The 15,918-nt window shown below is 44.0% G+C and overlaps 1 protein-coding gene across 1 annotated transcript in view; it reads right to left on the minus strand.

Moving 5' to 3' along the window:
* MCHR2 (melanin concentrating hormone receptor 2) overlaps positions 1–15,918 on the minus strand; it is a 359,314-nt gene that overhangs the window by 209,686 nt on the left and 133,710 nt on the right. The window contains exon 2 of the mRNA XM_029595365.1: positions 5,120–5,326. Within this exon, the coding sequence (XP_029451225.1) occupies positions 5,120–5,326 (207 nt within the window). The remainder of the gene's footprint in view (positions 1–5,119; positions 5,327–15,918) is intronic.

The following is a 15,918-nucleotide window of genomic DNA, read 5'->3' on the forward strand; positions in this document are numbered from 1 at the left end:
AAGCAATAGGATGAGCAAACTGATATTGACAGGTTGGGATAAGTTTTATTTTTAAACTTGTCATTAATTTTTGAATTGGATGATCACCTGTTCTTGTTCCCATTGGTTAGATGTATTTTCAAATTAAGCATAAAAAGTTCAGCAAGACGCCGTTCAGCCATGTTTGTCATTAAAAGACATTTTTGGTGAGTTTTAATAACAATTATCAGCACTGTTTATATGGTTTCAGTCCTTGTAATTGAAGTTAAAAACATGTTTTAAAGATCGCTAAGAATCGCTACAGTAAGCCCTTGTTGGGTGAAATGCTGACAGCATCTGACATTGCAGGACAGAGCATTCGGACATGATAACTTGATAACAAGACACATTTTTGAGAAAATGAACCTCATTCTTTGAACACTACCAGTATTGATTGTATAAAGTGTTTCTGAACAACACAAGCAGTGACACACTAAGTAACCAAAGCATGAATTTCTGTTGCATATAAAATTTATTTAAAAAATAGGTTCATAAGAAGTAAAAAACAAAAACTGAGGAGGTATTTTAACTGATGACAGTACTTTCGCCTATGTTATCCAAGGTGTGTTGCCTAGATATTGGCATCTGTAGTTTTTCCCCCACTTGTGCATTAATAATTATTTTGGATACAATTTGTTTATCACATTTGTCAGCATTCAGTAGTCTCCTTTTTGTAGTCTACCTGCACTAAGCTGTACATTTTTTTTCATTTGAGACGTTCCACTATCACGGGGAGGGGCATCGCCACGATAGTGGGACCTCTCCCCCAAAAGAAGATTGCAGTTCTATGGCGTGTTCTTCTTTTCTCATGGCCAAACACCATGGGACAAAAAAACGCAGCGAGTGGCCCTTAAGATGCAATGGTGGGCCCAACCTCAAGGGACTGCCATTGCCTTAAAGGGCCACCACCTAAAAAGAAAACTTGCCACGGCCAAAGAAATTTTGAGCTGGGGATGTGCCCTGACCTTCGCTCAACTTTTATTTAGCTGCAGCGAGGTGTTTTTCTTTAGGCTGTCAGCACTTTAAATGTAATACGGGAGCCTCGGGACCCATGATAGGTTTCCAGGGCTCCTGCCTCCCATTTACTGTATTTCCAAAAGATGTTGTGATTTTATCGCTGCCGACCATTTTCTCAGGCGGCCCCGATTAAAATATTAATATCAAATCGCCTATGAATGACCTTCTTTGCATGCAATTGCATTATTCAAGAAAGCAAATTACATGCAAAGAAGGTAATTGTAATAGGGGAGGGTACCAGGGCGGTGCCATACATAATACTGTGTATATCCCTCGATATCGCCGCAATAGAGCTCTAGCACACGATATTTGCCCTTTTAATGCACATTGGAGCACTACTGTGGCTTGATACATCATCCAGTAAGTTTGTACCTAAGGCAATGGAGGATGAAGTGAATAAAATATTTAAAAAATGCTGAGGCCAATATTTAATATGATAAAAAAATGGATAATTTAGGATAAAGTTAGAGAGGATAACAAAGCAGGAATATTCAATGGGATAAATGTCCCATGGAATATCCCCAAATATAGGCATCCAGCTGCCCTTAGCTGAATAACTTGAAAACTTGCCATTTAATTTTGAATATCCATGGTTAGGGTTAAAGATATTCGAGAACATGTACCTGCATCACTTTAAACTTACCGGTAATCAGCTATAGTCAAAAGAATACAGCCAGTTAAGTGGTGATCTCCTGTTTAAAAAAACAAACAAACCAGCTTCATGGGCTTAGTAGCCTGACTCCCCAAATCCCACCCCAGTTTCACAGAAATGCAACCTGCCGGCAGGGGTCCTCCCAAGCCCCTCCAAATATTGTTTAAAAAGATATAATGGGAATGAGCCAATCACCACCCTTCCCCTGGCCCCCATCCACAGTTGTTCAAATAGATACTTAGCTCTAACCCTCCTTACCCCCCCTCCCCCCAAGATGAACCCTTACACTCACCAGCCACCCTTTCACACCCCTCTGGGATTTTTCTCATACCAGCATTTTGACTGTGCAAGTATTCCTCCGACAGCAATGGTGGAAGTTGCTGGGATCATGAGGAGAGTGTATCATGACCCCAATGGCACAGAGGGTGGGGATATTCGGTGACACATCCACACCACTGAATATACCTGGCTCTCTTCTAATGTTAGCCGAATAAGCTTATTTGGCTAAATTTAGGACTACTCTTTGGCTGTTAGTTGGTTAACTGTGAAAACTGATGTTCATGCAACTAAGAAATGTCTAAATAAATAAATAACTTGACCACGGAACACCCCTACCCCGTCCCTGAGCTAGCCAGATAACGCTTTAGCCATATAAAAATGTATTTAGCTATCTTGGAGCCAGCCAGCACAGTGGGAATTTCAAATTCCTCCACTTGTCCTGCTAAGTCTGAGCTCTTTGAATATAGCTGGCTGAGGATATTAAAACAAAGTCGGTAAGTTTCAAACTTATCCAGGAAAGTATTCCCAGAAAACTGTGTTCAAGGTTATTCAGCAGGACATTTATTCCACTGAATATCCCTGATAACATATCCCGCTAAAGTTAGCGGGATATGTTATCTGTTTTCCAGGGTTTTTTCTTAAATATTTACCTCAAAAAGATCTAAGTAGTGGAGGGAGGGAGACAATAACAGATGTGTGTGTGATGGCACAGTAGGCAAGCACAAATGGTCAGACTGGGCGGGTAAGGACTTCCTTATCTGCCAACCTCTTCGATTTTCTAAGTGTTTCATAGCTTCATTTTTGTGCAAAATGTGGGTCGTTAAAGCATGGGTAAATTAGAGCTTTATTTATCTCTAAATCCTTTGATTCTTCTTTTTCTCTGACTGACATTTTATTTTTCAATCCTATCAGGAGGAGAGAGGATAGTAGTCAATAAATATTCAGCCACTGAGCGGCTAGTTAAGTTAACCGGATACACATATTCGGCAATCATAACTGGGATATTCAGCAGTGCAGCCACGCTGCTAAATATACCTGGATAAGTTAGAGTTGGGTTATAAAAATCAAGCCTCCAAAATGTACATTTCTTGATCTGTTATACGCAGAGGGCCGGATTTTAAAAAGGTTATGTGCATAAATCCTTTTAAAAAGGCCCGGCGACGTGCGTAAAGTCCCGGGATGCGTGTAAGTCCCGGGGCTTGCAAAAAGGGGTGGGGGAGGGGGTGGGGTATGGGCGGGGAGGGGAGGGGACGGTGCCAGAGGCTCCAGGCACAGCGGCCATTTGCTGTTGTGCTTGGGATCGCGTGCCCCGGGGCTGAAGTAAGTTTTGCAATAAAAAAAAGAAGTCATCAAAGGTAGGGGGGAAGGGGTGGGGGAGGTAGGGGAAGGGAAGGGAAGGTGGGGTGGGGAGGTATGGAAGTTCCCTCTGAGGCCACTCCGATTTTGGAGCGGCCTGGGAGGGAATGGGGGAAGGCAGCGCAACTCGGAGTGGGCTCGTCGCACGCAAAAGTGCACAATTGTGCACCCCCTTGCGCATATTATAAAATCGGGCATACATGTGTGCGCGCCGGGTAGCACGTGCTGCTTTTTAAAATCTACCCCAGAGGTTGGTAAGGAACTGCCGTTTATGTACTATCAAGTAAATTTTAAAATTGTATATCATGCATGCAAGTATACGTATACCATTTAAAATACCCCTACCGAGCGTATGTATGGCGCCTTTACGTGCTTACTCACAAGTGACAAGAGAGAGAGAGATTCTGACACTCTATATATCTCCTACTGTAAGAGGGGCACTTTCAATTCAGGTGGGTTTTGGGAGACTCTTGTGCCCTAGGCAGACCAATGTAACACCGCCTTCCCTCTATAGATAGATAGAGATAGATAGATAGATACCAGAGGAGATCAATTCTATATTTTCTGGCATATACAGTAATTACCCTTTACATAGAACATACTGCCAGCAGGAAACATTTGACTTGGGACCTTTGAGAAAAGTGATTTTAATTTTAACTCATATCAATGCAATATGCCAGAGAACACCAGCAGCATAGCATATTAAATTGTCAGTCAACTTGCATCATTTATATTAAACACCGATTGCTGAAATACTCTCCTCCTTTGATATTTAATTCGAAAAGTGCATTAACAGACCCAACTAGCAAAACCCATAAGAGCATGCAGTACAGAAGATATGCCACCCTGGATCAAACCAAGGGCCCATTAAGCCCAGTATCCTTTCTCCAACAGTGGCCAATCCAAGGTGCAAGTACATGGCAAGTACACAAATATTAAATAGATCCCATGCTACTAATGCCAGCAACAAGCAGTGGCTATTCCCTACTGATTAACACTAGTTTATGGGCTTCTCCTTCAGGAACTTATCCAAACATTTTTTAAACCCCACACACTAACTGCCTTAACCATATCTTTTGGCAACGAATTCCAGAGTTTAATTATGCATTGAATAAAAAGAATTTTCTCCAATTCATTTTAAATGTGCTTCTTTCTAACTTCATGGAGTGCCCCCTAGTTCTTGTATTATCCGAAAAAGTAAATAACCAATTCACATTTACACGTTCTATTCCACTCCCGATTTTATAGACCTCTATCATATCCCGCCTTTCCTCACAGGGGAGCTGTTCCATCCCCTTTATCATTTTGGTTGCGAGCAGAAATGCACATAGTATTCAAGGTGCAGTCTCACCATGGAGCAATTCAGAAGCATTATGACATTTTCTGTTTTATTTGCCATTCCTTTTCTAATAATTCCTAACATTCTGTTTGCTTTTTTGACCGCCGCAGCACACTGAGCCAATGATTTCATTGTAATCTCAACTATGTTGCCCAGATCTTTTTCCTGAGTGGTAGCTCCCAATATGGAACACAGATAGAAGACAGTTATGCTGGAAAACATAGGCTATGGAAAAATGTCAGCAGCTTGCCTGTTTCAAGTCAGTAAATCATTCATTATTCATGCCTACATTGCACAATTAAGTCAGCTTTAATTTACAGGGAGAAAATAAAAATCTCAAAATAATCAAGCAAATGAGAGATTTTCTACTGATTTGGTACAGGGTGAGCAATGCAACCTGTTTTTTATAGTGTGGTTTATTTAAGTAATGGGCTACTTGCCTTGAGCTAATTCCATACCTTATTATGATCATCAAAACAAGGACATTCCCGACCAATCCTGTTGCACAGATAATCCCAATGAAAGAAGGTAGGATGATGGTTTCTGCTGCATTGATTACTTGGTAATGATGTCCGGCACTCCAGGATTTGTTAAGTAGTTCAAAGGTGCCATTCCAGCAGGAGAGCTGAATTTCATTCATGTTCATTGGATTTCTGGCTTTACAACTGTAAAGGTGAAATAAAAATGGTATTAATGACCTACCATGATTAGTGTATTTCCAATTTCTTCTGAGCATCTAACCACCCCATTAGAATGCTTACAAACATAAATCCAGGAAAGGAGAGACCATGCAACATGGCTGAGGAGTTAATATTTTTGTGCAATGCATTTAAAAAACTCACAACTGTATTACTAAAAACTCAGTATTCAAAAAGGTTCCAAAAGAGGATGCATGCCTATTTAAAACTAATTCTAATTATTAGTGTGCTGATTACAACTTCTTACATTGTACGCATTTTGTACCAGCGTTCCTGTGAAATGGTTCCATGTTTATATGCAAAACGTTTGTTCAGACATTTGAGCATTCAGCCACTGAAATAAACTGAATAGGTTGGCAGTAAAGTATATAGAACAGAACAGATTTTATGGTTGCATTTTAATGATAATCAACAGTAAATAATTATTCAGAATGAAAACAGAGGATGTCTGAAGTTTTTCAGATGCTTATGCTGTGCTGTATCCATTATATATGATATATTTTTATGGTACATTAATATGGGGACACTTTATCTGCTGCTAATCCTCACCAGTCTTGTTCCCTACTGAAAATTTGCTAGGAACATCTCTGCACTCTTCACCTCACAAGCCATTCTGTTTTCTGCACGGTCTACCACTCTTGAGCTACAAAATGTTCTCTCTCTTTATTAGCAACACGGATCACGGGTTGGTTCCGCAAGCCACTGTACTCGCCCCAACGCCGCCGAGAGTGACCCAGGATGCCGTTGGCATGGGCCTGCGGTTAGGATGCCACCATCTCCTCGGTGCTGCCAGGCGTGGCCCCACATGCTGCCATGCTGCTTCTGTTCTGGAGCCTCCTTAGGCGCACACATATGCCCACATTCTATGGGCCCCATGGCAGGAAATATTGAATGGCACCCTCCGATGATGTCAGGCTGACCGGCCTATTTAAGCCAGGACCTCACAGCATTACCTCACCTCAGCAATAGGTCTCCTGCCTTGGAATGTGTGTTGCCTAGAGTTCCTGATTCCTGTGTTCCTGTGCCTCATCCAGCCTTATATTCCAGCCTTGCCTCATTCAGCCATATCTTCCAGTCTTGCGTCGTCCAGCCTTGTCTTCCAGGGTTGCCTCTTCCAGTCTTGTCTTCTAGCCCAGTGGTCCCCAACCCTGTCCTGGGGGCCCACCAGCCAGTCGGATTTTCAGGATATCCACAATGAATATGCATGAGAGAAAAATTGCATGCACTGCCTCCATAACATGCAAATTTTCTCTCATGCATATTTATTGTGGATATCCTGAAAACCCAACTGGCTGGTGGGCCCCCAGGACAGGGTTGGGGACCACTGTTCTAGCCTACCAGTATTGCCTCATCTAACCTTGCCTTGTCCAGGCTTGCCTTCCTGACTTGCCTTCCAGCCGAACCTCATCCAGTCTTATCTTCTCTAGCTTTCCTCGTCCAGCTCACCTTGTCAGATGGATAAGATTGCGGGCAAATTTGTTTCCGAGAGATGCAGTAAAAGTGACTTATATTCCTTCTCTGTTGGCCGGCACTACACTGGCTTGACCTCACCCCTTTAGGAAAAGGATTATCCTCTCTTGGGGGACCTAGCATGCTTGCTGCAAGAATTCGGGCAAATATTCGATGAGTCTCGTCACACGGCTTCCAAGGCATCTGAACTCCTAAAGATTAGGGATGGTTCCTGGTCTGTGAGACAGTAAGTGTGCACTTCCGCACCCTGGCCTCTGAATGTCAATGGATCAGTGACAACCTGATTACAATTTTCCATCAAGGACTCTCAGAGCATATTAAATATGAGCTAGCTGCCCAGGACTTGCCGGATACCTAAGAAGGTCTGACTAGTCCAGCCATATGGCTAGACCTAAGGTTCCAGGAGTGGGTCAAAGAGAGAAGCTCATCTCACCATCCTGTTCACCTCACCCCAAATTTCCAGCATCCTTTACTCTGCCAATCTCGTCTAGAGCTGAGACCTGCACCAATGGAAGCCATGCAGTTGGATCGCTTCAAACTGTCAGCCGAAGAGAAGCAGAGACACTGTAACCTGAACCTGTGTTTATACTGTTCTGCATCTGTGCATTTCACAGGTCACTGCCCGAATAAGCTGGGAAATTCATGGACCCTAGGTCATTCTTGCACCTCTCCATAACTGCTAGTCCCAATACGCTTATCTCTTGGGAACATTCTTTTCAATGCTCTTGCCTTTCTGGATACCGTGCTGGTAGCAGCTTTATCCATGAGGTTCTGGTCCAACACTACCGCATACTGACAGTTCCTTTGGTAACCCTGCTCTTGATGTCCTCCATTTATAGGGACCCCTTGCCTGAACATATTACAAAAATCATAGTACTACTGACCATGCAAACAGGGGTCCTTCATGGAGAGCAAATCAGACTGTACATGATGCCCAAGGCAATTATTGCAATTATCTTGGGCCTGTCATGGTTCATGCTACATCAGCTCAACATCGATTGGACCATATTGTAAATCACTAGATGGAACCCTAGCTGTCACGAGCAATGCCTTGCCAAAGTCTCATTTGAGGTGCCTATGGCTCGGAAAAGTTATCTCAGAGTTTCCACTACAGTATACTGATTTTGCCAATGTTTTAAGCAAACAGCAGGCAGAGGTCCTGCCAGCTCATCGCTGCTACCATAGACATAGTCCCCGTCAAGGTCCCATCCAGAGACAGAGTATATCCACTTTCTGCTCCTGAAACAGAGGCTATGACCAAATATATTAAAGGGAACTTGGACAGAGGCTTCATTTGCCACTCTTCCTCACCTGTAGGGGGTTGGATTCTTTTTTGTAGGGAAGAAGGACGGGTTGTTATGTCCCTGCATTGATTATTGTGGTCTTATCTCTATTACCAAGAAGAATTGCTATCCTCTTCCCTTGATCTGCAAGCTCTTTGACCATCTTCGGGGTGTACATATTTACCAAGCCTTCTGGGGGCATACAACTTGATCAGAATCCGAGAAAGTGATGAGTAGAAGACCTCCTTTAACACCCACAATGGACACTATCAATACCTAGTGATGCCCTTTGGATTGTGTAATTCCCCTGAAGTCTTCTAATTTATGGTAAATGAGATCTTCCAGGACTTTCTTTACTCCCATGTGGTGGTTAACCTGGATGATATTCTAGTCTTCTTGAAGTAATTTTCAGAGTACCGTCATATTGTGAAACAGGTCCTCCAGAGGCTCCATGAGCACCACCTCTATGCCAAGATAGAGAAGTGTACCTTCACACAGGAAGAACTCCCCTTCTTGGGATATATTATTTCTTGCCAAGGCCTCCATATGAACCCAGATAAATTAAAATCCATACTGGAGTGGCCTTGGCAGTGAGCCTTAAAGCACTACAGCACTTCTTGGGGTTTGCAAATTACCATAAGCAATTTATCCATGATTATTCCTCCTTAGCAGCCTCACTCACAGCCTTAACTAAAAATGGTTTGGTCACCAAGAAATGGACTATGGACACTATCCAAGCTTTTGAGCATCTCAAAGAGGAATTCATCCTTGATCCATGCCTACACCATCCAGATCCATCCGAGCTATTCATCCTAAAGGTAGATGCATCTACCCTCTGAGTAGGCGCTGTCCTCCCACACCATAATCATAATGGTACACTCATGACCTGCTCCTATTTTTCTATGAAATTCTCTCCAGCAGAGAAGACTTATATCATTGAAGATCATGAGCTACTAGCGGTCAAGCTAACCTTGGAAGAATGGCAACACCTGGTGGAAGTAGCCAAACAGCCATTAACTATATGAATTGCAAGACCATGGAGCATCTAGCTCAAGCTGCTGGTGTTTGTTTATGAGTTGGTTTGACTTCAAATTGCCGTACCATCCTGCTGAGAAGAACCGAGCCGATGCCTGCTCATGTTCCTTTGATACTGAGGACTCCCTGGAATCCCTATAGATTATCTTCGACCCTGTAAGATTGTGGTTGCTGTCACATTTACAATTTTGCTTGGAAAGACTGTGGTTCCCTGGTGCCAGCAAGAGAAGGGTCTTCAGTGTGGCCCATGACTCTCCTTGGTGGGGTACCCAGGTATTACTTGAGCCTTGGAATGAGTCGTTCAGATAAAGGCCAATATTAAGTGTTATGTAGAGTCTTGCCCCATGTGTGCTATGAACAAGAGTATACGAACACAACATTGGGGGGTGTTGTAGCCACTGCCAGCCCCCAAGGACTTCAACACTGACTTTCCCCTTTCTGGTGGCAACACCACCAAATGGGTGGTAGTGGATAGATTTTCTAAGATGGCTCATTTCACTCCCCTTCAAGATCTTCCATCTGTGCCTGAATGACTAAACTCTTCAACACATCTTCCATCTGCATGGGCTCCCTCTTCATATCCTCTCAGACTAAGAGATTCATTTCACAGCCTGCTTTTGGAAAGGCTTGTGCAGGAGTTTGGAATTATGTTGGATTTCACCTCAGCTTACCACCCCAGAGCAATGGACAAACCGAGCGGGTAAATCAAGGCCTTTCTATGAGCCTCATGAACCAACAGCAGGATAACTTGGCCTCCTTCCTCCCATGGGCCAAATTCTTACATAATAACCAGTGAACAGTTCCACAGGATTATCAGCTTTCTACATCATGTTTGGATGTCATCCCCATAGACCTAAATCTATTCTAGTCTTTGATTCTTACCCAGCAGCTTACCTGATGGGAAAGGAATTTCAGGAACTATGGCAGAAGACACACCATCTTCTAGAGCAAGCAGCTGACTGTTTAAAAAAAACAAAAAAACATTCTGACAAGAAACGCCATCCCGCACCTCAACTTCAACTGGGAAGCTTAGTTTGGCTCAGCACTAAAAATCAGAAACGCCATCCCGCACGTCAACTTTACCTGGGAAGCTTCGTTTGGCTCAGCACTAAAAATATATAATTAAAGAACCCATCTCTGAAATTTGTACCACAATTTGTGGGTCCACTCCCTATTGAGTGACAACTGAACCCTGTGACTTAACAAGATCAAACTATCAGCATCTTTACAAATTCATGATGTTTTCCACGTCTCACTGTTGAAGCCTGCCATTCTCTCTTGACTGGGTAGATTGCCCCTCCAGACCACTGAAGTTGCTACAAAGGAAGACACTCAATTTGAGGTCTAGGAAATTCTAGCTTCCCGAACAGTCTGAAATCAAGCTGCAATATCTTATATACTGGAAAATCTATGGACCCGAGGAGAACTCTTGGGAGCCAGCCTCCAACCTGCAAGCCCCCAACACATCTGAATTCCATAGGAGATTCCCCGGGAAACCCAAGCCCAGAAGACAGGGGATGGGGCTATGGAAGGAGGGTAGTGTTAGGAAAATGGCTTGTGGGTTGGATCCACGAGATGCTGTATCACCTTGATGCCGCAGAGAGCGGCCCAGGATGCTATTGACATGTTTCCATAGTTGGAACGCAGCTGTCTCCTCAATGCTGATGGGCCCGGCCCCACATGCTGCCATGCTGCTCCTATTCTGGAACCTCCTGAGGCACATGTATGTGTATATGCATGCATTATATGATCCCCAGAGTGGGAAATGCTGAGCGGTGCCCTCAGACTGACCGGCTCACTTAAGCCATGACTTTGCAGCATTACCTCGCCTCAGCAATGGGTCTCCTGCCTTGTAAGGCGTGTTGCCTAGCATTCCTAATTCCTGTGTTCCTGTGCCTTGTCCAGCCTTGTCTTCCAGCCTTGCCTTCAGGTCATTCCTCATACAACCTTGTCTTCTCCAGCTTTCCTTCTCCAGCTTACCTTGTCCTGCCTCACCTTATCTTAGCCGTCTTGTCCAGTGTCTTCAGTGTGTCTTTGTCCACTCTTGGCCTGACCCTCCAGATGACCTTTTGCTTGGACCTGACCATGATTGCCTACCACCTGGATCTACCCCTTGCCTAGAACTGACCACTCTTGCTAGCTGCCTGCCCTGAACCTGATGTACTTTTGAACTTTAGTTATCTTCATGAACCTAAGGACCCACCTAAGTCTTGCTGGCTTCCAGAACCCAAGGGCTCAACCTGCGGGGGAGGCAGCAGGTAAAGGTGAAGCTCCACACTGTTCCGCTACAAGGTGAGTTTGCTAGATGTCGGCATATACCTCATGGGTTTGCCCTTAATGCTATGTCAACTATACTGCAGCACAAAGGGCTCCCACACCTACTACCCTTCACACTCTCGTCCAGCTGTCTCCATTCTTCTCAAAATCATCTCAACCTTATCACTGTCATCATACCTCCTTTTCTCTTTTGCTCCCCTTTTCTCCTCTTAGCTCGAGATATCAATCCAAATCCTCATCCTCTAAGGCACCTCTCACCGCATCTGTGTACATCAGACTTACCCCTTCAAACATATCCCTATCCTCTTCCTCCTTCCATCTTCACTCTTTTTCTCATGTTCTCTGTGGAATTCCCATTCTATTTCAAACAAGCATGCCTATGTTATTGATCTCTCTCTCTCACTCTCTCTTTCTCATACTCTCTATCCTCTTGGTTTGAATGAGACTTGGCTTTCACCTGAGGACTCTGCCTCAAGCATGAAAAGTACCTTTTTTTTCTCATACACCTAGCACATTTGACTGTAGTGGTGATGTTGGGATGCTACTCTATCCCTCCTTTTTTCCACCTCAATCCCATTCTTTTACTTTATTCAAGGTCTACTCCATCTACCTATTCACCACTCCAGGTAGCTGTCATTTATTGACTCCTTGATATATCCCCCACCTCTTTTCTCATTGACTTTGACTCCTGGCCTTCTTTCTTTCATTTTCCCCTTCCATAAATCTTAGAGACTAACTTCCATGCTGATGATCGCCTCTGACTCTTATGTCTCAGAGCTCCTTGCTTTAAGCTCCTCGTTTGACCTCCAATTATACCCATCATCTCTACTCACCAGCAGGACCATTGCCTTGACCTAGTCCTTTCCTCCAAAATAATCTCTCTTAAACTTCACCTCAGTTCTCCCACTCTCTGAACATTATCTGATCATTTTCATCCATAATCAGATTTGCCAGTCAGCACCAACATATTTACAAATTTTGATGCTATTGACCAAAGTGGCCATAGCATCCACTCCATCATTGTCTCTTCTCTTTTCTTCTATCTTCTCCTTTACTTCACCTCCTCTCCTTCACAGAGTCTGTTGATGATGTAGTTTCCTCTTAGAACACTATAATCTCCTCTGAACACTTTTATTCATCCCCTTTCCTATCCTATAAGGTGCAGCCTTCATTCACAAGAATTTGATCCCTTTGTACCTGTACTGCAGAGTAATCCTCGCTAAAATCCTGTGCCAGTGCTGACTACGTACATATATGATTCATTCAGACCTCCTTCCACTCTGCTACTGCATTTGTTACACATTGTTATACTTTTGCACAATTGTTAAAAGAGTTACAATTTAAATTTTGTAAACCGTTATGATGGCTTTACCGAATGACAGTATTTTTTTTTTTTATTTATTTATTTTTATATACCGACATTCAATCTCAATCGAGATATCACACCGGTTTACATTCAGGTACTGTAGGTATTTTTCTATCCCCAGAGGGCTTACAATCTAAGTTTGTACCTGAGGCAATGGAGGGTAAAGTGACTTGCCCAAGGTCACAAGGAGCGACAGCAGGACTTGAACCCTGGTCTGCTGGTTCATAGTCCACTGCTCTAACCACTAGGCAGACTAGACTAGACATAGTCCACTGCTCTAACCACTAGGCAGACTAGACTAGACAGACTAGACAGACTTTCTTGCCTCCAACCTAGACTGTTTCTTTGCCACTTTCAGCTCCCTCCACGTCCAACCTCCCTTCACTCTCTGCCCAGACTATGACTGATTACTTACATGACATGATTAATCTTGAACTCTCCATCAGGTCACATCCACCTTCCCCTCGCCCACTTCATTCCTTTTCTCTGCCTTTGGCTCTTCTCACCCTTACTTCCTTTTCTGAAATCACATAGGAGGAAACTGCACTTCTCTCTTCATCCAAATTCATTAGCTGTTCTTCTGACCCCATTCCCACCCAACTATGCAACTCATCTTCCCTTCTATCATCCGCCCCATCTGTCATATCCTTAATCTATCACTTTCCACTACAGTTTCTCCTGCTGCCTTCAAACATGTTGTGATCACACAACTCCTCAAGAAACACCTTCACTGGACCCTTTCAGCTCAGCTAACTATTGTCCCAATTCTCCCTCCCTTTCTCATCTAAATTACTTGAATATGCCATTCACTTCCACTGCCATTCTTGATTCATTCCAATTTAGCTTTCACACTCTATATTCCACAGAAACAGCCCTTGCCAAATTCTCCAGCAATTTCTTCCTGGCCAAATATGAAGGCTTTTACTCGATTCTCATCCTCCTTGACCTTTCTGCTGATTTTGATACTGTTGATCACCACTTGCTCCTTGATACTCAATTCTCTCTTGGATTTTGGGACTCCTTTCTGTCTTGGTTCTCTTCTTACCACTTCTATCATGCTTTTAGCATATACTTGTTATTGCTCACCCCACCAGGAGGGCGGAGTTAACAATCTATTAGGTTCCAGCTCCTCTGGGAGGAGGAGTTAGCAAACTGTTGTGGCTCAACCTGCCAGGAGGGTGGAGTTAGCAGTCTGTATCGACCAGCTCCTCCGAGGGGAGGAGTTGGCAGTCTGATACCCCCTTCAAGGTCATGGAGAGTTGTGGCATTATCTGTTGTCCTCTTTCTGACCAGATGAAGGACTTCATTTCTTCGAGACACTCATATAAATGCTGCACTATAGCATTGGGGCTGCTGTATTCTTGAAATCAACATTGAGCTTTGGAAGACCCTTATGCCCAAAGTCATCAAGCAGCTTGTGATCCTTTTCCAGAGGAGCATTAGAATGGAGCCTCAACATCTTCACCTTCTTCATTGCAAACTCCATTACTAGCAAAACATGAGGCAAATGTACTACCCCATAAGCAGGAGATTTCCTAAGATGAAATTTGAGGTCTAATTTACTTGATACTGCAGCCTCCCAGGACTTAATTAATACAGAGCCCAGCACCACATGTGATGGCAAAGCTGTGTGCTCTCACTGCTCTGCTGAGATGTTAAGGATTTTCAGAATGTCAAATGCCTCCTCCCAGTTTTTCTATGAATCTTGAATAAGTAAGATCCTCCAGAGGATATGAATGTTACAGAGGGTTATCTGGAGGATCAGAAGGAATGCAGGTAGAGGTAGCTGGAGAATGAGCTAGGGAGAACTCTCCCTGCTGGTCTGACTGCAGAGAAGCAGGCAGGCTCTGCATCCCTACAGGATCCTGCAGCAGAGATAGAGGCACTTCATTCAGAGGTGGAAAAGGTTGCGGTCAATGCATAAGCATTTTGTTCCCCCTGGGTCCATCCCCTAGTATATGCTCATGTAGAAAAGGTTATAGCACTGCACTGCAAGGAAGTAAAGAGATTTTTGATAATGAGAGAAATCTGTTGCATAGCCTGGCTAAAACAGGCTCCTGGCGATAAGAGAAGGAGGTGTATGTCGCTCTTCCATATGTGCAGGAGAACTCGCACTGAGTGCCTACAGATGTGGGGTGGTTGAACAGCTGCCAATGTAATGTCAGAGACTGGCTGCCATGGACTTAACCCCAACGTGGATAAAGTTCCTCTTGCAGAGTGAATAACTAACATTTGAAAAGAGACTCTGCTGAAAGACTGGAATAAACCCATTGCCCTCTTTGTGACAAGGAAGCAGAGCTGATAGACTGTAGTCTAGATGGTGACAACCAAGGCTGATTAGACAATGTGTCAAGGATGGGTTCTAGTTCTCTGAAAAGGTCAGGCGGAATAGAGGATCTCTCCTGCACCTTCCTCTGCTTTGGATTGTGCTGCCCAGCACTGAGTCTGATGCAGGGGGATGTTTCTTGGCTGCCGTCACATCTAGCTTCTTAGCTCCTTTGCAGATGTTTGGGGGTCGAGATCTAGGTCAAAGGTTTCTTCTCTCATGCCATATGCTTCAGCTGTTGCATGGTAATATTTGACACAGCACCTGGTGCTTGCTTTGGTGTGTTGTGATGGTATACATGTGCACCGCGGCCTTGTGTAGATGCACTGTGGCTGTGTACAGGTGCATCACATCCACCTTTCCTTGCCAGTCATCAGCCCTTTGGATGCATGTACTTGCATCAGCCTATGCTTCACATTGTGTGTGATCTTTGACGCCTTCCTGATACGTCTTGCCGAGCTGTGTTTTGCATAGGACGCTGCAGTTTGGCAGATTTTGAAGCCAAAACTGGTGCATGACTGGGGGTTTCCTGCATCTTTACGACATGGCCCTCAGAGACTATCCCCATTACTGATGGAGGAGTAGTCTTACGATGATCTGGGTGTTTTGCACTGTGCTTCGGAGCCCTCGTTGATAGCTCCAGAGAGGCAGCCCTCCTTTGTGAGTCCGGCTGATGTTTTTTCAAACACGGGGAAGAGTGAGTCGAGCATCTCAGTGAAGGGGCATATCTACCCAACGCCAAAGAGCCCGTTCTTCCTCTCACAGATGAGACTTTTAGGGCTCTCTGTTGCTGTGCCTGGGG

The sequence above is a fragment of the Rhinatrema bivittatum genome, chromosome 3 (genome assembly GCF_901001135.1).
Source record: "Rhinatrema bivittatum chromosome 3, aRhiBiv1.1, whole genome shotgun sequence".
Classification (NCBI taxonomy): domain Eukaryota; kingdom Metazoa; phylum Chordata; class Amphibia; order Gymnophiona; family Rhinatrematidae; genus Rhinatrema; species Rhinatrema bivittatum.